The sequence below is a fragment of the Rattus rattus genome, chromosome 5, assembly GCF_011064425.1.
Source record: "Rattus rattus isolate New Zealand chromosome 5, Rrattus_CSIRO_v1, whole genome shotgun sequence".
Lineage (NCBI taxonomy): Eukaryota > Metazoa > Chordata > Mammalia > Rodentia > Muridae > Rattus > Rattus rattus.
Genome location: NC_046158.1, coordinates 10,862,739 through 10,887,286, shown reverse-complemented (window position 1 = coordinate 10,887,286; position 24,548 = coordinate 10,862,739). Strand labels below are relative to the sequence as shown.

The following is a 24,548-nucleotide window of genomic DNA, read 5'->3' as shown; positions in this document are numbered from 1 at the left end:
AGCTCCACTTCCACTGCCCCCGCGGGCTAGAGAACCGGGACCTTTCTCAGACACGATCTTGGACTCTATCCATACGTCCAGTTATGGCAGCTGGTTCCTGGTGTCACACCTGCTTCGGAAATGCCAAGAGGGGGGTGGCTGGTCAGGGAGGACTAGTTTTATGGTAAAAAATGAGCCGCGATTGCATCTGCTTCCGCAGGGTGGGAGCCATCACCTGAGGTCGCCCAGGCAGATGGATGAAAACTCTGCTTATGAAGTCACTGCTCCCTATTAATTAGGGGGGAGGGGGCCCTCCCATGCTGCAGCGGACCTCACCAGTGGCCAAAAGCTTGTCAACATTTTCCGAGGAGAATGAAAATGTAAATAGCTTTCAGATCCTTCAATGTCACCAAGGTATGGAAGAAGGTGGCCACACTGGTCTCATTTATCTCGCTGCGGATTTAAAGAGCTTTTTTCTATTAAATTTCCTAAAATTAATGTTTTATGTTGCTCAGAGTAATTTGAACAATTATGGGCTTAAAGAATTGATCATTACAGCCCCTAGGATTCAGCACTCCACACTGGAACCGTTGAAACCCTTCTGATTTATCGCCGCGGCGACTCCACAGGACCTGCCCTGGAACTGGACCCAGCTACAACCCTCTTGAGCAGCCTGGGGGCTGGTCCAGTGGCAGATGGTAGGGAGGGGGAGGGGGAGGAGTGTGTCCCCAGGTGTCCTAGACCGAAGGGGTCCTCAGTATGAATTTTGCATATAAGACAGAAAAAGCTTTTTAAAATTAGTTTGTTGGTTGAAATTAACCTCCCCACCCCTTTTAGGCAGGTCACTACGTGGTGCATGTTATTTTCAAACGGATCTGGGTTTGAATTCCTGATCATTTAGGCCTAAGCTTCCCAAGTGCTAGGATTATGAGTAGTGCCACCAAACCTGTAGGTAAAAATGCTCCCTCTCTTAAAAATCACTGGGGTTCTTCCCCTTAAAGATACAATATAGCTGCTAGACTCAGGCTCACAAGTTAACAAGCTCAGGTGGGTGATCGCAGCCTCCCCACCCCCACCATTCCTCTGTGCTTCCCACCCAAAGCCCGTGGGACTCTCCTGCTGGCTGGTTGATGAGCAGATGGGTACAGGGCTGACCCACGCCATCCTTGGGCAGGGGCGTCTCTGCGATCAATCAAGAGATGCATTCAAAATGCAGGCCAGGATCCAGGACCCTGAACAGGCTTCTCTCAGTTACCTAGGGCTAGTCCCTGTCTGCTCCACCCCCATCCCAGCCCGCTGACCCGGGTACTTTAACCCCCCTGGAGTCCGAGGCTCCGGGAGGACAGGCCGTGGGGAGACCAGGCACAGCATCCTGAATTTCAGATGGATACCTCACTCATGCACCACCCGCAGTAAATCCCTGCAGATCTATGCCACCTGCAATCCTGGGGCAAGGCTTCACCTCTCCCCACTCCTCCTGAAGACAGCTGGTAGCCTACATCCCCTCAGTTCCTCTGGAACCTCACTGGATACCTGCCGGTGAGTAGGGGCTCGGCCGTGAGGCCAGTATCTGCATTCAGATTCCTGCAGCTTGAGCTTGAGCAGAACGGGGAGGGGGACAGGTGGTTCTGATCCGTGCTGCTGTGCAAGCACGGGCCTCTAGGCCTTTGGGAGCTGGGGAGGATAATTAGACAGCAGTCCTATTGGGATTGTTCAGATAGGGAAACTGAGGCAAGCAAGATTAGTCAAGTGAACACACTCAGGATCTACAAAGGTGGGCAGTACCTCAGGCATTTGCCCTCAGCGCCACCCCATTTCCTGCTACTTTGGCGCTAAGGTTATCGACAAGGCCAGCTGGAGAGAGCCAGCGGGGCTCAGCAGACAGGAGGAGGGCCCGAGGGGACGCTTAGCACTTCATTAACCTGTCAACGCCTAAAAGGTCCCAAGTGGCCTGGGGTGAGGGGCTGTGGGCTGGCCTGGTGGGCGGAGCTTGAACTGCTGTCTCTTCAGTGACCGGCCTCCTAAAAGAAAATTCAAATTCATCTCTTCCACCTCAGTTCTCCACCCTCCGCACATCACTTCCCTCAGAGCAGCACTGTCCTCTTGCCACGCCTGGTAGATCCCAGGTACACCCCCTTGTCTCTCTCCTGGTACACAGACATGGCCTTAAAAGCCCTTCAAGTCAGTCAGTGAGTGGTGGTGCACACCTTTAAACCCAGCACTCTGTGAGTTCAGGCCAGCCTGGTCTACAGAGTGAGTTCCAGGACAGCTAGGACTACACAGAGAAACCCTGCCTAGGGGCAGGGGATGCGGGACTTTTTCTCACCTGTTTTACCGGTTGGCATGGTGACTCACATTCTCCCAAGTCCCAGGCAGTTCAGGATAGAGCTGTAGGTCTGGGAAGTGGAGCTGGGCAGGGCTCCTTTTTACCACAGCAGGTGCCCCACCAGGATAAACCCTTCCTACTCTGGACTTCAGTCTCCCTGTGGGCAACAGCCCGTGGATGAGTGTGCAGAAGTCTGGAGACAGGCTTGTGAGATAGAGTTCAGGAGCTCAGCCGTGAGAGTTCCCGGCCCTGGCTCACTGTACTCTGAATGCACTGTGAAGGGGTGAGTCCTTTAACTTTCCTCTCTGTCCTTTTGGGGCCAAGTCTATCTGGCCGCTCTCTCTGCCTCTCTCCCCTTCCCTCCTCTCCTTGGGCCTGGCTGCCTCCTTAGTGAGAAGGGTAGGTGCTGGAGATATTCACAGAGTGCCTAAAAACACCCGTAACATCAGATCTCTCAGCTGAGGCCCATTCGAGAGACACAAAGTTCCATGGAGATGAGGATTGGGCGAGCAGAGTCCCTCGCGAGAAGATCCCAGGCCACACCAACCGTTTTCTGTGCAGTGAACACCACTTGCCATCCCTCACCCCAGAATCAGTCTACCCTCTTCCTCCTCCTCCAGTACCCTGTCCAGACGCCCATTCTACCCGAGGGAAACCCTCAGCAGAGGTCAGCCCTGCAGACCCACAGAAAGGTGGAGTGTGTTCCCACCACTGTTGCTTCCCCTGGTCTCTACTGAACACAGCCTGACAGGCTGGTGGCCCTGCCCTGACCTTTAGGTTTCCCTTTCAAGGGCTCTGGCCTTCCTGTTTAGGGTTCACAGAAGTGAACCCTAGGTTACACAGCAAGTTAGCAGGGCAGTTAAGGCTCTGGAATCCAGATTACAGAGCACCCGAGTCTTCCTGGAGCCTTCTCATGGCACTCCCTGCTGTGTTTGGTGGCTCCTTGGACATCCCAGACCTCAGCCTGGGAGATGTGGAGACCTTAGTCATTGCCCCCCCACACCCATCCCGTGAATAGTCAGTCTTATGCCTACTTCCAGGGCTCAGTGGTTTGGAAAAAAACCAGAGAGAGCAAGCAGATGCCAAACTGATACCAGGGGTTAGCGCCAGCACCACTACCCTCTGAGAGGATGCCCTCAGCCCCATGCGACAATCTCAGCCAGAGCCCCAGGCTCACTAAAAACACAGGCCTTCTAGCATGGAAACTGACAAATTTATTGAAGTCTTGGAAAGAGCGGATCACCGGGGAATAAATAAAAGTCACAGGATGTTTACAGAACCAACAGGTAGCCAAGATCCTGGTTTTCAGGAATGACTTTAACGGACACATGGCCAAGCTTTGTGTCTGAGACAGATTGGATTGGGAGGACCCCCCAGCCCAACCTCCTGCGGTGGGGGAGGTCTCCTGGTCTGGGCTGACAGAAACACCCCACCCCCTGCACAGGACCACAGTCTGTTTGGCAACGGTGTCTGTCCTTGGTGCACATTTCTGCCCTGCACCTGAGGGAGGCTGTGCCTAGGAGAAAGGGAATTGTCTTCACGGTTAAAGACTACACCTTGGAGAAGGGGTTCCAGAAAGCTCCACTCCCCAACACATTGCATTCCAGAACAGAAAGATCTGGAGACTCCAGGTCAGGAGAGCTGGCAGCAGTTGGGAGGAGAGGTCAGTGACCAGGCACGGCCGGCCGAGCACAGTCTCCTACCAAGCCCATCAGAAGTGATGACGCAAGTTGTTACTATTGTTTTATGCCAGGACACTAGGTAGGGCCTGGCCTCCTGCCCTGTGGGAAGTAGCAGCAAGAGTTCACTGGCTGATAAAGGGAGAGAAATGCTTACCAGAATGGTCAAGAATCACTGGCTTGTAGCCACCCACGAGGCAGGCTACGCTTGTGTCCAAGGAAGGGCTATGGAGTCCCTCAGCCCCAGGGAGCAGCCAGAGAAGCTGGAAGTGGGACAGTCTCTATTCTCTCACGTGGGAACCCTGTCCTTCCCTCAGAGGTCCTTGAAATGGACATCATGGGGTGGGGCTAGCTGCCCACCCAGAGGCAGCACCAAGACCCCTGAGTTAGAGCCAGGGGAACTGGGGGGCCCTCGGTCAGAACTGAGCATGGTCTACTTCATCCAGCCAGGAGGCAGGGCTAGCAGGAAAGTCTGGGTAGCCACCACTGCTCTCTGTGGACAGGTCAGAGCTGGGTCCATTTCCAGCCAGCACCCTCATGGGTGGGGGGCCACCTGGAGGCCCCGAAGGGACAAGGCCCAAGTTGGTGTCTGGGTATACCAGGCTGGAGAGGAGAGGCTGGGGGCCAGGAAGGCTCTGTGGGGCCGCAGGAGATGGGGGGATGCCATAGGGGCTGCCTGGACGCAGCTCTCGAAACTGCTCCGGACCTGCCAAACCTCCGTGCTCCAATGTAAAGCTGCCCAGGCCTCCTACAGGCCGGCCCAACGCAGGGGCAGGCTCTCCCAGGCTGCTGTACAGGCCATTAGCAGTCCCCATGTCAGCCATGGACGGCTCATCTGCAACAGAAAAGAGAGCTCTGCTGAGAAGCTCACGCCTCTACCTGGAGACTACGGGTTCCTGCAGTGTCTGAATAGTACTCGGACTGTCTTATACACAAGAACGAATGGGTCAGCGGCAGTCTCTTCAGCACTCTCAGAACTTAGGCCAGCTTTCAGACTCCTCCTTTCACTCCTCTACCCTCTGCCCCTTCAGCTGTACCCTCCAAGGAAGGCTTTGATCTCTGCTCAGAGAGGTTGCAACCCCAGCCAGTGCCCAGGATGTGGTAATTCTGGGAGGGACTCATTTCATAGATGAGAAAATTTAAGGGCCCAGAGGCTGTATTAGTAACCGAGGTTAAACGGAAGTGGGTATTAAGGGATGTGAGCAGCGATTCTGGTAGAGAGTTGGGTCCCTCAGAGGAGGATGGAAGTATCTTCTCTGCCTTCGGGAAGCTTTGTGTTGTATAATTCCAGAGTTGCAGCCGGTCGCCTCAGGAACATGAAGCCTGAGGGCCAACATGGATCCTCCCCAGAGAGGCAGCTGGAGAAGTGAGCCCGGAGGCCAGCCCGAGTTAACGCGACCAACTCACCAGTGAAGGAGACTTCCGCGTCGCTGTCCTGTCCCTCCTGGATGCTGTCCTTGTCGGACTTGGAGCTGCCGCGGGAGCGCTTCATATTGCGGAAATACTGTCCCCAGCGCTGCCGGCCTGCGTCTTTCTTCAGTCTCTTTTCCTTGGCCCGGCGGTTCTGGAACCACACCTGGGGGGTAGGGATGGTGAGTGGCTGCCCGGCTTCCCGCGGAGCGCGCGCCCCTTCTGGGGCCGGGGGACGCGGCCGAGCGCTGACCTGCACCACGCGCATGTCCAGGCCGGTCTCGGAGGAGAGCTGCTCGCGCACGTGGCGCGCCGGCTTGGGCGAGGTGTTGTAGGCGCTCTTCAGCGTCTCCAGCTGCTTGGCGGTGATGGTGGTGCGCGGCCGCTTGGCTGTGGCCTCGGCTTCTGCGCGGGACAAACGATGAGGCCGGCCAGCCCGCACCGGCTGCGCCAGCCTGCGCCCCGTGCTTCACCCCAAGAGCCCCGCGTCGTTCTCCGGGTGCCCCTGAGGTCCTGGCTCCCAAGCCAAGGCCGCCGGTGGCCCCGCTCGCTTCCCGGAACGCGGAGCGCCGGCAGACGGGCTCTGTATTAGGAACCCGCAGCGGTGCGCCTCGCTGCCAGACACGGTCCTCGACCCCCATATTCTAAGAGTTTGTGGGAATCAGGTCTTCACGATCAAGGGTGTTGCGCTGCTAATTCTCTCAAAGAGGGCAACCTCCTGTTTCCGCCGATGTGACTGCTACTGCAGGCTCCCCGGAGCAGTCTGCTCAGTGCCTGGGGCTTCAGGTTGCCCCACCTCCCAGCACCAAACCAATTCCCGTCCCCAGCCTCTAGACCTGAGCGTTTCCCTCCTCGCCCGTGAGGGCCATCTCCGCCCACTGACCTCGCTGCTTGGCTGTTTCGTAGTCCGCCTTGCACACCAGCCGGCTGTCTTCCATGAGGTAGAACTCGTCCCCCGTGGCCAGCTGCCGCTTGCAAACCACGCAGGCGAAGCAATGCAGGTGGTACACGAAGTCCTGGGCGCGGCGCACCACCTGCGTGGGCGGGATGCCCAGCTGGCATGCGGCGCACTTGGTCCCGAAGCGCCTGCAAGATGTACAAGGTGCGGCTCAGCGGAGGGGCTCCTTCGCCTGGAGCGGGTCTCAAAGCAGCCAGCTCCCAGCGCCTGAGGCGCGGTCAGGAAGACTCCATCAGCTCTCCCCGGCCGCCTGGGCAGAGCCACAGTACCTTGGGTAGCAGAACCCGCTCCTTGCTGTTGGGAAAGATGGATCTAGAAGGCCACGACCTTACCTGACTCAGTTCCCTTAGCTCTGAGAAGCCCGAGCTGCCCACTTCCCAGATATTTAAGGAACAAAAAGCAGATTTTAAGAGGGAGAGTAAGTCTCATACATCTCTACAAATTTGGATTAATCTTTTTTTTAACCGAACAACTGCTTTTATGATTTATAAAACCAACAGTCGTTTGAGCTACTACCCACAAGACAGCTCGCAATCATATGTAATTCCAGCTGCGGGATCCGATGCCCTTTCAATCTTCTCAGGGCAGCGGTCATGCATGTGGTGCATAGTATGAATAATGTAGCCGTTCACATATACATATAAAATAAAAAAATTAAAAATGTCACAGGAAACCCCATCCTGAACTTAGCCAGATCCCAGGGTGCCCTATTTGGGTAGAGACCTAGGTATGGCGCTCACTCCCAGCCTGTTTTCTGCCAGCCCTATCACCCTTCTACTCTTCCCTGTGAAAGCAATTCGGCAGCCAGCTTACTTAAAGAAGTCGTCTTTGCAGTAGACGCTCTCCCCGCGGCTGAAGCAGCGCTCAGCCAGAGGCACGTGGCAGTCACTGCACTTGAGACACTTGCTGTGCCAATGTCGGTCCAGAGCCTTAAGGATGAAACGGTCCAAGATGTGCTGGTCACATCCGGCGCACATGGGGATCTCTGTGGATACAAGAATAAGCCAGGTCATGGAACCACAAATGACGCGCGTGGTCCTTTCGTGAGCTGGAGTCAGCCTGCAGGCCTTAGAGCTGTGCAAGGATCTGCCTTTCTGCCGCCTTCTCCTGCCGGCTTTCAGGGCCACAGGCTCCCCAGCGAGAGCAGTGCTCACGTTCGTATCCTCAGCTCACTGTAGTCAAGGGAAAGTGAAGTAGGTCTAGAAATGTGTCCACAGCAGGAAGGTGACCAAGCTGTCCTGTAAGCTGAATAACTGCTCTACAAAGTGTTTCCAGCGCCAGACGGGTCGTGTCCATCTCAAATGAAAACCTCACCCTTGGGGTGATCGGGAAAGCCAGGACAAAAATTAGACAACATGTCCTTACAAGCAAGGGCAAAAGACCACACGTGGAACTTCGTTGCCTTTGGGGTTTTGATCAACGGAGCATCTCAGCCTCACTCTGCAGAGTTCCAGCAAAGTAAGTCTGTCCAGCATGGCCCCTGCCCACAGCACCTGAGGTATGGATAAATGGATGCTGGCCCCGCTTGAATGACAGCAGGAATTTATGAGTGCAACGGCTGTTTTTTTTTTTTTGAACACACACATATGCTTTCATATGTATGTAATGTGATATATACACACATATACGTATACATACACACATATGTATATAGGAAAGACCCACTGCTTTCCTGTTCAGATGTGAGCTGCAGTGACTTCAATTCTGTACACCGCCACTTCTTCTAACACCTAAGTTCTCATCCCCAGGATGGCAGGCCTCCGGAAACCGGGTGGGAAAATCTAAAGGTGCCTTTCGAGAGCCAGGGGAAACATTTAGGGACTCCTCCTTATGTTCATGACAAAGAGTCCCTGGTAATTTAGGAAAGATTTCTAGAAAAAGGAGAACCATGTGCAGGACCCAGGACCCACTCATGTCACAACCACACCAGTGTCTTTACATCTCGTGTTACCGACACCTAGCTCCAGGCTGGCCTCCACGGTGGGAGGAATTAGAAAAGGATTGCCCCACCTCCCTCCAGCACTGGCCACAGCCTGCGATAGATGCTGTCCCGCACTGAGCAAAACCACATCTCCAGGTGTGGACATGGAGATCGACTAGAGCTGCACCAGAGCACCACCAGAGCCGTCCTAAGGTCGCTAGGATACGCAGCAGAGAGTGGGGTGGCTGGACAGGCCATACACTGCAGATTCAGCACCCAGGCCCGGACAGCGCTTCGGCCAAGAAGCTCACAGCAGGGGGCCCGCTTCCTACAAAAGCGGTCGCCAACGTCAAGCCTCCCAGGGAAGCCACCCTCGACCTCCTCCTGCTTACGTTGCATGGTGAACTCCAGTCTCAGTACAGTTTCCTATACAGAGCTGGAGGGCCCAATGGAGCCTCGGAAGCCACCAGCGCTCTAGCAAGCCTCATAGAATTCTGGAGTCTAGCTTACCAAGCCTTCCTCCCTCCCCTTCTCATCCTCCCCTCCCACCTTTTCCTCCCAGCCCCTGCGGGTAACCCATCCCATAAACCATCGGAAAATAAATAAATAAGCAAGTAGCTCATATCCAACACCCCCAATCTGCATAGAATCCTTTTCCCGCCTGCTTCGACCGACCTTCTGCCAGCCTGATTCTTTTCCTATCGCCTGAAAACGCAGAGAGCTCTCATTCCCCAGAACCAAAGCCCTTCAAAAAAAGTCTGGTACCACCAAGAAGCTGGGGGCCCCCGACAAGTCCCACTTTTCCCTCTAATGGAGTCTTGACCACCAGCTTAGCGGTAAACTGCCGGTGCAGACACTAAGACTCACTCAACTCAGGGGAGATGCGCGTTTCATCATGACGGGGCCCTGATCCCTCTGAAAACGGGGAAGGGACTGAGTGAAGGCAGTTCCTAAGGAGATACTCCTGCTTCCTGGGTCTTGAAACATCTTCACATGTTCCCTCCAGCCCAGGGGCCTCAGCCCCTGCAAAGGATCCCTTAAACAATTCCTGAATCACCAAGGGCTCCCAGTGCCAGGACAACACAGCATCAGGCGGAGAACACATTTTGGAGGTTGAGGCGCCTTTGCTTAGCCATGCCAGAGCCCCTCAGACACACCCTTGTCCAAATACCCTGGCCTCTGCTGGCCTCCGCGTAGGGGCCAGAAAAAACCGAGGACATCTGGATCTGTTCAGTGCAGCCTCTCCGTCGGGCACCCACCTCGGCGCAGGTCAGCCCTTCGCGCCAACAACGCCAGCAAGAGGTCTCCGCCCGCGGATTCCCGGGACGGGTCCAGCTCCCCACGAGCTTCCATGGGGCCGGGCGCTTGGTGCTGCCGCCCTCCGACCCTGAACTTCCCCTGGGTCCGGCGAGGCCACCGCTGCAGGGACTCCGAGCTGGCGTCGGAGCGTCTCGTGTCGCTGCTGGGCGCTGTGCCCACGGGAGGCCTCTGGGCGCCAAGCCTCCGGCCCGCGGAGGGCGGAGCGGCGGGGGGCGGGGCCGCGGGGCGGGGCTGGGCCGGGGTCGCAGAGACGCTCCCGAGGCCACTGGATGCCACTGGAAACTCTGTGCGCCCTTCAGCCAGAACTGAGGTGCCTAGAAGCCGTCCGACTTGCACTTCCCGAGGACGGAGACAGCTGGGTAACCACTCAAGGCTTCCCACAGATGCTCACCCCTACCCCAAGCAAGTTCGCTAAGGCTCCCGGAAGGCTGAGGTCCTGAGGAAAGTGACAGGGAGGGGACTGCATTCTCTTTGCTCACGTTTAGCCTCTGAACCGGAGCTGGAAATCATTGGGACCACACCGGGCCAGCAGAAGGGCAACCTGATAGCCACCGAGGGAACGTGGAGGCAAAGAAGCCACCGTAGAACTGCAAGGAGCTCTATTTGAAGGCCCCCAACTCTGAACTTCTGGACCCCACCACTGGAACTGCCTCCTGGAGCCAGTGTAGGGAGAAGGAAGGATTCTTAGGACTTCAGGCCTGGTGTCCTCTGCAGGAACACACCAAGACTCTAGGTCAAAAAAGGGTTGAACTGCGGAAGCCCTGAGGTCCATCCTCACTTCCACACCCCAACTCCTTAAAACAATCCCTGTACCTGGATTTCCACATCTCATCCCCATCCGAACAGGTGAGCCCACCAGAACCCATCCTATTCTTGCATGTGCCTTCACTGAGGGCTCCTAGCATTCAGCCAGGAGACAGCACCAGACCTGTGCAGTCACCGGTAGGAACTAGAATCCAGCAGGGTGTAGCACCCTGGTATCTAGCAGGGACACCCTATAAGTGTTTGCAGAATCAGCAGGTTGCTGCCACTTTCCTGGTTCCTCTACTTGCCCTGCTCTGCCTCTGTCCTTGTCCCTAGGACTGTGACTGATCAGAGCCCAGAATACGAAGGGCAGGGCGAATGAAAGGCCGCAGGATTCCCCACTTGGTCCCAGCACACCTGCTGCCTCAGAAAGAGCCCTGCGCCCGCCTGCCCACCCATAGCCATCCTGTCATGTTGCTCTGAATTTGTTATTCCGAGATGGTCTGGGGACATCAGCTTGGAGTGAAATGGGTGCTGGGTGAACCGGGATGTGAGCCATTGAGTGTCAGCTGCTGCAGAGGCAGTGGGGCGGGGGCCATGTGTGACTAGACTAGGGAAGGGGCGGCTCCCACTACTGGGCATCTGGCTTGCTGCCAACAATGCTTCCATTATTTTCCAACGTCCATGGCAGTGGAATGGCCCTTGGGGATCAGAGTTCAAGTGGGAGGCTTGGCCTTGCTGGAGATCCAAAGCAGCTCTGGAAACTGTGGGGCATCTAATCCCTGGGATCCTTTATGCTCCTCATTCTGCCCCAGGCCTTTCTGGTCACTGTTGACCCTGTAGCCTTTAGCCTTCCTAGCCTCCCTGCCTGCTATCACCTTCTACTTTTTTCTCCGCAACCATTCCTATGCTACTCCCTCCTAGTCACCCCTCTGCATTCTGTCTCTTCTCTTCTACCTGCCTGGTATGGAGGCCTCTGGACTGCAATGGCTCTTACCTGGAGTCCTGCTGAAGGTACAGAGGGCAGCAGCTCCAGGGGCACCGGGCTGCTCTCGGTGGCGATCGAGTTCCGCTTCTAACAGCATGGTAATCACTAATCCAGTGGTTGCTGCTGGGTGTTCCCTGGAGTGCTGGACCTGTTTCAGGCCTTGGCCTACTCATTGAGCTGGCGCTGTCCGCGGTGCTGAAGGAGGCACTAGCGTGTTGGGGACCTTCACCAGCCTGCCCCGCCCCTCCTCTGTCCCCGCCCTTGGCCCCTGGCAGGCCCCGGCAGGCGGACAGGCGGAGTCAGGCTGGCGACACTCCAGGGCTGGATTTGACTAGTCTAGAATGTGTGCTTGCCCTTTCTCAGGACTCCCTTTACCTATCAGAGTAGCATAGTGGCTCCAACTTGCTCGGCCCTGGGCTCTGGGCCTTGGCTAGAGGTGCTATGTTCGTAGTACACGGGTTTGGGAGCCTCTGGGCTGTTAGCCTGGGACTGCCCTCCCCTGGTGGAATAGATTCCGGGTTCTAAAGCCTTATCTGCCCCGGACTGGGAACAAATGGGAGGGAAATTTGGTGAGCTCAGCAGCTTCTAGACTGACTGGCGGGTCTTCCCCGGCTAGGGGTCTAGAGTCCTGTCTGTGGGCTTGGAAACTGTGAGGAGGCACTTGCACTGTTTCCTGTCCTGTGTTGACAAAGGCTCGGAGTCCTGCAGCTCTCAGCACAGTTGATTCTCATTCCTCACTTCCTGCCTGGCCTCTAGGCTGTCCTTCCAAAAGTCTCTACTTTATCTATGCAAAAATTCCTAGAACTCCCGAGTTGGGGCTGCAAACTAGAAGGAAGAGAACGGTTTAGAGAATCCAGAGTCTAACTTTACACACGGCTGCTCACATGTCAAAAAACTGTAACAACTTTATTAATGTCAAATTTCTTTATTCTTACAATGTACACATTAGAGTTTAAATACAAAATGTACCCCTTCTTTAAGTTAAGAAATTTCATTGACATTTTCATGCCAATTGGCTTTTTATTCAAAATATTTGCATCAAAAATAAATAAACATTTAAATTACTGAACTATTCTAGACATTAATCGTAATACCTCTCATAAAACTTCAGACTTTAGAACAGACCTTATACTTGGCCAAAGGTGGGTCCCTGTATTGAACAGGGCCCTGGAGAAGGCAAGCCTTTTCACTGCAGAATGAGCAGTTCAAAAAGGGATGTCCGTGGCAAGCTTGTCCCCTAGAAGGGATGACCTGGGACTCTACAAGGGTAGCTGAAGTAGGATCTGCCCAGAGTGAGCTTCTGCAAACAGACATTGTGAGGTGCTATGGCACCCCAGGGCCACAGCTGAGGAGGCCCCCTTCAACAATGCTCCCCAGTGGTTCCACTGTGGGCTGAAGTATTTCACTGGACCTGTCCTTAAATAGGCCCAATTCTCAAACTGACAGACCAGTGGTGTCTATCCTTAGAAATACCTAAGGATGAACTATTTTTTGTTTGTTTTTAAGCACAGGACTCCAGGTTTCAAAGAAGACACTTCCTGCCACAGGGAAGTGAAGCAAGAGGTTCAAGTGGCTGAGTCTGGCCATCTGCCCCAGCCAGGGAGGCCTGGCTCTCAGCACTGATCCTCCCATGTGATGAAAGGAGGGTTAACAACAGCCCAAGGAGACAGCTGTCCATTTTCTTAAGTGGCAGCAGGGACATTGATAATACAGGGTCTTAAATGGTACCCATGTGACCAACTGTCACTGGGAAGGATGCAAATATAAAATATAGAATATGCAAAGTGGAATGTATATGTAACCTAGTCATCCCCATGTGAGTACAGAGGTGTACACGCAGACACACACACATGCACACTCAGAAATAGACAGGCACACACATACATGCGCAGAGACAGACAGACAGACACAGAGACAGACAGACACACACACATAAATGTGCGCGCGTGCACACACACACAGAGACAGACAGACAGACAAACACACACACACAGAGACAGAGACAGGCAGACACACACACACACACAGAGACAGACACACACATACATGCGCAGAGACAGACACACAGAGGCAGACAGACAGACACACAGAGACAGACACACAGACACACAGAGACAAACAGACACACACATACATGCACAGAGACAGACAGACACACACAGAGACAGACAGACACACAGAGACAGACAGACACACACATACATGTGCAGAGACAGACAGACACACACAGAGACAGACAGACACACAGAGACAGACAGACACACACAACTAGCTCGCTTTGTCCAAATAAGGAGAGGCTCCTGAGCCGTGAGGAGCCTCGGTAGGAATGTAGGCTTAGTCCATTTTTAAAAAGTCTTTAGGCACAAGTTTACCATTGGGATTTTACGAATAATGTATTTAATCTGTTAAACTGATGTTGCTGTTCTTAAGTTACCCTCAAGGCCAGGAGGCCTAGTGTGCAGGGGTAGCACCCCACGCTACCACCAGTGTCTTCTGCAGTGTGTATGAAAGACATGACAAGGGCTCTAGAGGCTTCCTGGAGACTGCACTGCCCCACAAGGACCAGGATCTCCCACCTGATCTGGTTATTTAAGACACAGGGAAGCCATAACATAACCTAGTGGCCTCTAGGCCCTGCACCCCACAAGGTGACCAGAGCACCCTGCACCCCTATGAAAACACATCAGGCTTGTGCAGGAACTGCTACACAGCCTGCATCTGTGGCAGTGAGCTCTGGAGGCCTCTGTGCTTTGGCTGCGCACCTCTGGACACTGCCCCCAGTGAGATGGGGTTTGGGGAGGGAACAAACATAGATGTGAGGCCTCCTGGAAGGAGCAGCAATACGAAAGGGTGTGTGGCTTTGTGTTGGACCTGACTCCTTCTAGCCTACAGGGGCAAATCACACGAGTCTAACATGGAGGCCAGGAAGGTGAGGACAAGGCAAAAATGTTCCATTAGAAAAAAACAGAACAAAACATGCTCCTCCCGACACCATGCTGGGCACATTTGTAAAATCCCTGACCCCAACATTAAAGCTGCAGGTGGGTGGGTGATTTCAAAGGCTTCCTCTGTGTCACCAGGAATGACCGACCCAGGCACTCTACACAGCTGGGTGGTAGAGCCGAACTTTCCATCGCTTGGACCTTACTCTGAAGAAGAAGTACATGATCATCAGGAACAAGGAGGAGGCCACGTAGAGCACCACACAGAGGCTCATGTCCAGACTGGAGAAGCCAACCCCAAGGAAGGGCACGACTGCCTTGGCCTCCTCAAGGGCCTGGGGTCCCTGAGGGCTCTGTAGTCTTAGGTCCAGCCTGTGGTGCAGGCTCTTGGAAAGGTCAGTTCTGGGCCCCAGAATATGGGCTGGACGGAGGCTCTCAGTGTCCTGGTGTCCCCAGGCCTTCCCTGAGGGGTTAAGACCTTTGCCTTCTTCTTGCCGTCTGCCCATGGCTTCCCACTCACCAGGACTGCCCTGGTCCACAGAGTATGTGTCCACCAGGTTGTCCCTGCTGTAGTGCTGCTTCAGGAACACGAGCACCTGCTCCTCATCCCAGCTGTCCAGGCCTTTAATTTCCTCATGGCAGGCTGGGCAGAGGTCTGGAGTGGGCCACGGGACCTTTGGAAACTTGGGGTCCTCACTCAAATGGCCTAGAAGGGAGGCAAGGAGAGACCCCAGAGAAACCTTTCAGCCACAGGGTGATAAAACTCTCACCCACCAGCACTCATGTCCCAGCTTCCTTCCCTCCCCAACTCCTGGGCATCCAAATGCCCTCTTCTTCCTGGCAAGCCATGCATTTAAAGGAAGTGCACTGCATTCTGGGCTCTACTTGCCTCTCAGGACTACACTCTTCTGTGACTTACCTAGACCTTCCCTCCTAGCTGGGCCCATCGAGTTCTCATTCCTATGTCCTATTTTGTTTGAGACAGGGTTTCTCTGTGTAGCTCTGATTGTCCTGGAACTTATTCTATAGACCTGGCTGGCCTTGAAATTATAGAGATTGGCCTGTGGCTTACACCACCATGTGTCTTTCTTAAAGTGCCCTTGAGACCCACCCACCTCGCAGTCCTTGAGCACTCTGGCTGCTGAAAGCACCCCTTCCCCAGAACACTACTTACGCAAACATTTCTCCATGCTCTAGACCCCTTCCCATGACCCCAGGCCCTGAAGATTCCTAAAGACTTTGGACTTGACTCCAGTAGGGAAGTCATGTTTAGACAAACCAGGACACCTGCAGTACATATGAACCTGGCTCTGATGGAAACGGGCCTCCCTTGAGTCTTGCTACCTCCCAGGTCATGTCCACACCTGTCTAGGCAAGCACACACAAGAAGCCACCCAGCACTGCTGTCCTGCATGTTTCCCAGCTGGGATTCAGCTTCCCAGTCAGAATCACGACTCTCCCAAAGTGTTTGGCCTGGGGCCTCCCACATCCCTACTTTGCCCTGATCCCTCCCCAGAGTTGGAAGTGCACACTGCTCTGCTGTGATTACCCTGTGTCCCACTGCTCCAAGTGTGTACAGAATTACATAACGGCAGGACCATCTTTTGTGTGTACACACAGCGTGAGGAGACAAGGCCCAGGCCAGCCAGCACTCCCTGGACAGTCAGCTAGTAGGAGATGAGGATGAACTCTCTGAGACACACAGCAGGGGTCTTGCTAAAACAAAGCACGGATCTGACAAAGAGATGAAGACCAGAAACTCAGGCTGGTGATGGGGCTGCTGAGCAGGCGAGGAATCTTAGGAGCAACACTGCACCAGGCTCTATCGCCCCTTCCCGCTGGGGGCCCCTGGACTGGGCAAGGCCCAGCTGGTGTCTTGTTCTGGCTGCCTCAGAGCCAGCGCCTGGTGGGAGGGAGACAGGGAAGGCATTAGAGAGAAATCCCTGTACAAGGGCCGCTACAGCAGCGCCTTGAGACAAAGCAAATCCTCCACACGAAAGGCACCGTCTGCTCTTGGTGCCAAGAAAAACCAATTTTCCTTAGTGCTTTAGTTGTAATATGCTTTATAATACAGCAGATTAAACAAAAACCTAGAGTTTAGTGACATTTTCTGTTCATCTCTATTAAATTCATTTCTCAGTAGAATTACTCTTAAGCCTAATTTTAATCTGCCATTGATTTTGGAATAGTGGGAATTACTTAACCCTGACAGACAACATGGGCCCTCTATTTTGTTTTCTTAAAACAAAGTCACGTGTGAGGTTTATTCAGTGATCCGAGATGTGTGTGTGCACGTGTCTGCACACACACTCTGGAAGGGGCCAGGGCACTGAACATCTTCCTCAGTTACTCTCTGACTGCTCTTACGTTCTGAAACAGGGTCTTTCACTGAACCTGGAGTTTGCGGATTGGATTGGGCTAGACTGGCCAGGGATCCTTTCCATCTCCCCAGCACCAGAATTATAGGTAGGGAGGTGTTGCTGCACCCAGACTGCCTCTTTAATTGATCAACTCAGATCCTCATGCTTGAATGGCAAGAATTTTACAAATTGAACTAGATCTCCAATCCCTGCAACAGATTTTAAAGACGATAAAAGTATTTAGCAAAATTTCTATAGGGTCTTTTTCCCCCAGAGTTCAGAATTATTTGTGGTAAAGTGGTAGGGGGGTGGGGGTATGGATGGGGGTAGGGAAGGGGATATGGATGAAGAAAGAGCACCATCAGGGCCACAAGGGCCAGGGGCTCCAAGTGGTCTGAGACACCCTGAGCAAACACTAGCAAGAGGGAACTTATTGTCCTCAAACACACCGTCCAGGGCTCCCTCGAGGGCCTTGAAGTGGGTTAGACCCTCCAAACCCAGGTTCAAGGTTATGCGCTCAAGTGTGGGAACAGCAAGGAACACTCAGGCCTCTCACCTGCCAGGCGGCTGTTCACCATGTTGTGCTTCCTCCAAAGCCAGAGAACAGCTTGGTCTGCAGTTTTCACGGAATCCATGGACTCCTTAGCCATTTCCTCAAAATGTTCACCACATTCTTTGCACCCAAAGAATGTGCGAATGTATCTCCTCATGGTCTGCAGCACAGCCTGGGGGTCACCTTCAAAGCCTGCAGAAGGAAAGACAGCATCAGTGCTGCCAGCCCACAGACCACCAAACCCTGGATCTGTCAAACAGCTCAAACGGGGAAAGACTCAGCACGGGGTGGCCCCAAGAGAGCCCACAGGATGGGTTTCCCAGATACCACAATACAACTGGGTTGGTGAAGGCTGCTCCCAGTGCACAAGGACAGTGGCAGTCACATTGGGAACATGTCAGTAGCATGGCATTCTGAAGGCTGAGTGCGGTTCCAAGAGGAGCAAGCCCAATAACCCAGATGCCTCCATCCCCACAAGCTTTAAAAGGAACGTGTTAACATTCCTCAGCCTTGTCCCTGGTTGTCGATGGCCTTGACCTCATGACCCACGAACCAAACCCCAAAGCATTTGTTTTCCCTTGGATCTGCCAGTCTGCCAGCTGTGTGCACTGCCTACTTTGTAACCCCTAAAAGTGACACTCATGGAGGTGAGGCCCTCACTGAGCTGGGGCTCTTCTGCTTTAGAGTCCACCAGGTCCGAGAGCAAAGATGGCTGCGTACAATCTTCCCTGGGCAGATGGGCAGCAACAGTTACCACAGTTACCAACTGGCCAGCGCCCGCACCCTTTCTCCCAGGCCAACAGGGAGGCAGGTTGGCAAGGGCTGCACTCTTTCAAAAGGACTAAGCATCTCCAAACGGTGAGTTTTATTCTCTTGTTTTGATTTTTGGAAGCAGGCTCATACTATGTCATCCTGGCTGACCTAGAACTTGCAATAGAGCTCAGGCTGGCCTCGAATACAAGGTTGTACTTCTGCTTCAGCCTCTGAGTTTGGAAATTAAAGGATTATAAAATGCCTGGTGAGTCTTTTTGCCTTTTTGTTTTGTTTTTCAAGACAGGGTTTCCCTGTGTAGCCCAGGCTGTCCCAGAACTCACTCTGTAGATCATGCTGGCCTCGAACTGATCCACCTGCCTTTGCCTCCTCAGTGTTCAGATTAAAGGCATGCACCACCACCTGGCTGATTTTAAAATACAAAAGTCCAGCATCTTAGCAAAACAGAGGCTTACAGGATAGCAACAGACCTGACAGGTACACTGCATTTTCAGAAAATGCAATCCATCCCATAGGCAGACACAAGCAGCCAGAGACAGACAACCCAACTACACAGGGATGGGCTGCATCCCAGGAGAGGTAAGCACGCGAGTCAGGGACTGGCCCCACAGACAGTGCCTGAGCAGAAAGTACACTTCCCGCCAGGGAGGGAGGGAGTCCTTCCGCCCACAGCAACCTTCATGGGTCTCTGCTTCTCAATACAGCCTGACCCAGGGTCCACAAGAAGCTCTTAGACATGAGGAGCTAAACTCATGCCTTTGTGTCTAGGAGTAGAAACCAGCATACATTGTTCTTGCCGACTTTGACTACACCACCAGTAGCTGGGCAATGCCTGGTGTGAGACACCATTGTTAGTCTTGTGACCAGCCTGCCTGGCCTCCTCTCCCCACCAGATCTTCAAACATCTGCCTCACATCACAGTAATCCCTCCTCCTGCCCACCAAACCACTGCTCGCTCCAGCCCTAATCTTTAAAGTGGACAAGAACCATAAACCACTACCTGGGGGAGGGTTAGACCATGCAGTCAGCACTTTAGTAGACGGGTTTAAATCAGCCACGAGAAAAGAAAACCTCAAAGATTTAATCCTGCTCCCCGCTTGACCCAATTCCACTGGCAGGGGACTGCTTCCTTCAGGCCCATCAGGCTGCGTTCACAGGACAGTGCTGCAGCTGCCTGCCTGGCATCTGTCATGCAGACATAAGTGTGTCCTAGCACCTCTGCCTCTGGCTGCCCCAAACTTCCTTCACGGACTCTTTGTTGAGCACACAGCAGCAGTGTTCTGAGGAGCTAGCCCAGCAGGAGCATGGTGGGTGAGCACTCTTCCCTTTCTCCGCATAGACAAGAGACCTCTGGAGTCAGCCTGTCTCAGAGCAGTCCTGATGCAATAAGACACATAGTGCCATGGGTCTGATCCCAGTGTCTGGACTGTTTCTGGGGCTCCTCCCTGGTGTGTGCTCCTCTGTCTTCTGATTCCAATGGAAATGTGAGCTTAAGACTGACCAACCTCCCTGTATCCTGGACATAGCCTTTTGCAAAGTGACTTGGGTCTATAATGAAGTGGGTCTTTTTTCCTAGCTTTGAGTCTGGACAAACAGGATAGAGCTGAATGACAGCCTGCCCTCAAGGTCCTTCCCAATCTTGGTGTCACCTAGTAGGAAGCTGAAGCTAGTCTGCAGGAGTGAGTCAATCCAAGCCTTCCTCTGGGCGGCCAGCTATCACCACGCCCCACACAAGAAAGAGAAGAAATCAAAGAATCATGCAGCCCAGCCAGACCCAACTGCACACCCATCTTGCTGAGCAAGCAAAGTGGTAGGTGCTTGGCAACACCACGGAGTTACGGGATAGTCTTATGACGCTGCCGGAGGGCGTCACATGGATCTCACGGATCTCACGGATCCCACTAGGCTTTGGTACCAACAGGACTGGACATATGTGGGTCAGGAAGACTGGAGGACAGACAAACACCTGTTCTACAGCCCCATGGGCTTGATGGACTGGAACGTACCCACATGGCCACCTCCATGTTCAATACAGGCTAATGCCTTGAAGAGGAGACAGATGCACTTCTCATTTTGCTATTGTGAATTACTGACCGCTCTTAGTCCCTGTCCTCAGGATTCCTAGTTTTACTCCTTGTGACAGGCAGCCCTGGACTGTGCTCAGTCCCTGCCTCTGAAACTTAGAACTCACAGGTTTTTGTTCCCATGGGAGCAGAGCGGCCCAGTGAGACCAGTATGACAGAAGTGATGAGCGTTGCTCTTCTGCTGGTTCCCCCTATTAAGCCAGCTGCCAAGATGTGAGTAGACCTCAGAGAAATGGATGAGGGGCCTCTAGCCAGGACACAGCAGGGACCTGAGGGCCTTGGGGGAGCAGCCAGTGGGCACTGAGAGAGCTTGGAAGTGGGTCTATCCCAAATTGAATTGGATCTCATTATACTGAAACTGAGGACCCAGGTTAAACTACATTCAAGATTCCTGACCCAAAGAAACTCTAGCTGCTCAATTTGAGGCTAAATTGTTCTAGAACAAATGATAACTGATACACCTCATTAAACAAGGTTCATCTGCCTTATTTTACTGAGTAAACCAAGGTGAGTTTACGCTACAAGTGCTTTACAAAATCACAGAGGGCTGGTCTGACCTCTGATTTTTTTTTAAAGTAAGGTTGCTGTGGCAAAGGTTCAGAAGTCTCCCGCCTGCCTTCCATGCACAGGCAGGCTGTGCTTGTGGTATCTGTATTCTAAGATGCTCACCTCAGGGCCTGGGGGATTTAGCTCAGTGGTAGAGCTTTACCTAGGGAAGCGCAAGGCCCTGGGTTCCCCGGTCCCCAGCTCCGAAAAAAAGAACCAAAAAAAAAAAAAAAAAAAAAAGATGCTCACTTAGTGTGTCCCCTTCCCCGACACCTAGGTGACTGGCGCCTCACACATATCAGGTCCTTGTGCTGCCCATGCCATGCACTGAACCAGACAGTGAACACAGAAGGCCACTAGTGCCAGCTCGGGTTGGCAGTGGTTACCTGTGCCAACCAGCGCTTCTGGATGGGTGGAGGCCTGAACCGTCAGAGTGTGGAACAGTTTCCAGAGGGAGCACGGGTAGCCCCTCAACTCCAATCGGCTTCCTTGACATCCTACCCACGTTATGTGGCTGGTAAGAAAGAGTCCAGAAATCTGAGGGGAAAACATCCACAAAGAACACAAGACAAATGTTAAAATGAACACTTGCTGCAGGGTGCGCTGCCCTTGAGTGGGGAGATGATCAGTCAAGGCTGTGTCTTTATCAAAGTTTCCCACTGCCACTGCATGCCTACAACCCCAGCCTTGGAGCAAGGCTGGATTGATTGGCCAGGACTGCAGAATCCTTAGTGTGATTACATGAGAAACATTATCTCAAGGGAGGGAGGAGGGAAGGAAGGAAGGAAGGAAGGAAGGAAGGAAGGAGGGAGGGAGGGAGGGAGGAAGAATGGGAGGAAGGATGGGAGGAAGGATGGGAGGAAGGAAGGGGAGGAGGGGAGGAGGGAGGAGGGAGGAAGGGGGGGAAAGAGGGGAGGAGGGAAGGGAGGAGGAGGGAGAAAAGGAGGGGGGAGGGAAGAAAGGGGGGGGGGGGGGGGGGGGGGGAGGAAGGGAGGAGGAAGGAGGAAGGGAGGAGGAAGGAAGGAGGGAGGGGGAGGAGGAGGAAGGAAGGGAGGAAGGGAGGGAGGGAGGGAGGGAGGAAGGGAGGGAGGAGGGAGGAAGGGAGGGAGGGAGGGAGGAAGGGAGGAGGAGGGAGGAAGGAGGGGGGAAGGAAGGAGGAAGGAGAAGGGAGGAGGAAGGAAGGAGGGAGGGAGGGAGGAGGAAGGAGGAAGGGAGGGAGGAAGGAAGGGAGGGAGGAAGGGAGGAAGGGAGGAAGGAAGGAAGGGAGGGAGGAAGGAAGGAAGGGAGGGAGGAAGGGAGGAAGGAAGGGAGGAGGAAGGAAGGGAGGAAGGAAGGGAGGAAGGAAGGAAGGGAAGGAAGGAAGGGAGGAAGGAAGGAAGGGAGGAGGAGGGAGGAAGGGAGGGAGGAAGGAAGGGAGGAAGGAAGGAAGGAAGGAAGGAAGGGAGGAAGGAAGGGAGGAAGGAAGGAAGGGAGGAAGGAAGGGAGGAAGGAAGGGAGGAAGGAAGGGAGGAAGGAAGGGAGGAAGGATGGGAGGAAGGAAGGGAGGAAGGAAGGGAGGAAGGAAGGGAGGAAGGAAGGGAGGAAGGAAGGGAGGAAGGAAGGAAGGAAGGAGGAAGGAAGGAAAGAACGCACGGAGGAACGAAAGTAAGGACAAAGGAACGAAGGCGGGCAGCAGCTGGAGAAAGAAGGAAGGGAGGAAGGAGGAGAGGAAGGAGGGGGAGGAAGGAAGGGAGGAAGGAGGAAGGGAGGGAGGAAGGAAGGAAGGAAGGGAGGGAGGAGGGAGGGAGGAAGGGAGGAAGGGAGGAGGGAGGGAGGAAGGAGGAGGAGGAGGAAGGAGAAGGAGGGAAGAAGGGAGGAAGGGAGGAAAGAAGGGAGGGAGGAAGGGAGGAAGGGAGGGAGGAAGGAAGGAAGGGAGGAAGGAAGGAAGGGAGGAGGGAGGGAGGGCGGGGGGGGAAGGGAGGAGGGAGGGAGGAAGGGGGGAAGAAGGAAGGAAGGGAGGAAGAGGGAGGGAAGGAGGGGAGGAGGGAGGGAGGAAGGAAGGGGAGGGAGGGAGGGAGGGAGGGGAGGAAGGATGGGAGGAGGGAGGAAGGAAGGGAGGGGAGGAAAGGATGGGAGGAAGGAAGGAGGAAGGGAGGAGGAAGGATGGAGGAAGGAAGGAGGAAGGAAGGGAGGGAGGGAGGGAGGGAGGAGGAGGAAGGATGGGAGGAAGGAAGGAGGGGGAGGAAGGGAGGGAGGGGAGGGGGGGGGGAGGGAGGGAGGGAGGGAGGGAGGGAGGAAAGGAGGGAGGAAGGAGGGAGGGAGGGAGGAAGGAGGAGGAAGGAAGGAGGAAGGATGGGAGGGAGGGAGGAGGGAGGAGGAAGGAGGAAGGGAGGAGGGAGGAAGGGAGGAGGAAGGAAGGGGAGGAAGGATGGGAGGGAGGGAGGGAGGGAGGGAGGGAGGAGGAAGGGAGGGAGGAAGGATGGGAGGAAGGAAGGAGGAGGGAGGAAGGGAGGGAGGGAGAAAAGAAGGGGGAGGGAGGGAGGGAGAAAAGAAGGGAGGAAGGGAGGGAGGGAGGAAGGGAGGGAGGGAGGAAGGAAGGGAGGGAGGAAGGAAGGGAGGAAGGGAGGAAGGGAGGGAGGGAGGGAGGGAGGAAGAGGGAGGGAGGAAGGGAGGGAGGGAGGGAGGGAGGGAGGGAGGGGGGGAGGGGGGGAGGGAGGAGGGGAGGGAAGGAAGGGAGGGAGGAAGGGAGGGAGGAGGGAGGGGAGGGAGGGAGGAAGGGAGGGAGGGAGAAAAGAAAGGAGGAGGGAGGAAGGGAGGAAGGGAGGGAGGAGGGAGGGGAGGGAGCGGGGGGGGGGGGGGGAGGAGGGGAGGGGGGGGAGGAGGGGAGGGAGGGGGGGGGGGGAGGGAGGGAGGGAGGGGGGGGGGAGGGAGGGGGGGGAGGGGGAGGGAGGGAGGGAGGAAGGGGGGGGGGGGGAGGGAGGGGGGGAGGAGGGGAGGGGGAGGAAGGAAGGGAGGGAGGGAGGGAGGAAGGGAGGGAGGAAGGAGGGAGGAAGGAAGGGAGGGAAGGAAGGGAGGGAGGAAGGGAGGAAGGGAGGGAGGAAGGGAGGAAGGAAGGGAGGGAGGGAGGGAGGGAGGGGAGGAAGGGAGGAGGGAGAAAAGAAGGGAGGGAGGGGAGGGAGGAAGGGGGAGGGAGGGAGGAGGGAGAAAAAGAAGGGAGGAAGGGAGGGAGGGAGGAAGGAAGGGAGGGAGGAAGGAAGGGGAGGAAGGGAGGGAGGGAGGGAGGGAGGGAGGGAGGGAGGAAGGGGAGGAAGGGAGGAAGGGAGGGAGGGAGGGAGGGAGGGAGGGAGGGAGAAAAAAGAAGGGAGGAAGGGAGGGAGGGAGAAAGAAGGGAGGGAGGGAGGGGAGGAAGGGAGGGGAGGGAGGAGGGAGAAAAGAAGGGAGGAAGGGAGGGAGGGAGGAAGGGAGGGGGGGAGGAAGGGAGGGAGGGAGGGAGGGGGGAAGAGAGGGAGGGGAGGAAGGAAGAAAAAGGAAGGAAGGAAAGAAGGAAGAGGAAGAAGGGAGGGAGGAAAAAGGGAGGGAGGAAGGAAGGGAGGGAGGGAGAGGAAAGGAGGGAGGGAGGGAGGGAGAGGAAAGGGGGAGGGAGAGGAAAGGAGGGAGGGAGGGAGGGAGAGGGAAGGAGGGAGGGAGAGGAAGGGAGAGAGGGAGAGGAAGGGAGGGAGGGAGGGAGGGAGGGAGAAAAGAAGGGAGGGAGGGAGGGAGGGAGGGAGGAAGGGAGGGAGGGAGGGAGGAAGGGAGGGAGGAATCAAACAATGTAAAAACCAAAGCCTTGGGTGCTCCGCTGTTTGAAGGCAGTTCTCACAGCGTGTTTTCACTGAGGTAAGGATGCAGGCATGAAGCCATCACAGAAATAGGAACAGTAAAATCATGAGGCCTCTCTATTTGGGAACACGGGGCTTCTCTACACGGGGACATAGGGGTTTTCTACATT

General features: G+C 54.8%; 1 protein-coding gene across 2 annotated transcripts in view; it reads right to left on the bottom strand.

Moving 5' to 3' along the window:
* Window positions 1–3,499: 3,499 nt before the first annotated feature.
* Window positions 3,500–24,548, bottom strand: part of Qsox2 (quiescin sulfhydryl oxidase 2) — a 40,477-nt gene continuing 19,428 nt past the window's right edge. The window contains exons 10-16 of one of the 2 annotated variants that reach the window (XM_032903046.1): window positions 20,968–21,118; window positions 17,184–17,372; window positions 7,166–7,337; window positions 6,278–6,480; window positions 5,648–5,799; window positions 5,392–5,560; window positions 3,500–4,819 (exon numbers count right to left, since the gene is read on the bottom strand). In XM_032903046.1, the coding sequence (XP_032758937.1) occupies window positions 4,401–4,819; window positions 5,392–5,560; window positions 5,648–5,799; window positions 6,278–6,480; window positions 7,166–7,337; window positions 17,184–17,372; window positions 20,968–21,118 (1,455 nt within the window). In that variant the 3' untranslated portion in view covers window positions 3,500–4,400. Of the gene's footprint in view, window positions 4,820–5,391; window positions 5,561–5,647; window positions 5,800–6,277; window positions 6,481–7,165; window positions 7,338–13,561; window positions 14,974–17,183; window positions 17,373–20,967; window positions 21,119–24,548 lie in introns of those variants that run through there. The other variant, XM_032903047.1, reaches the window with a different exon arrangement.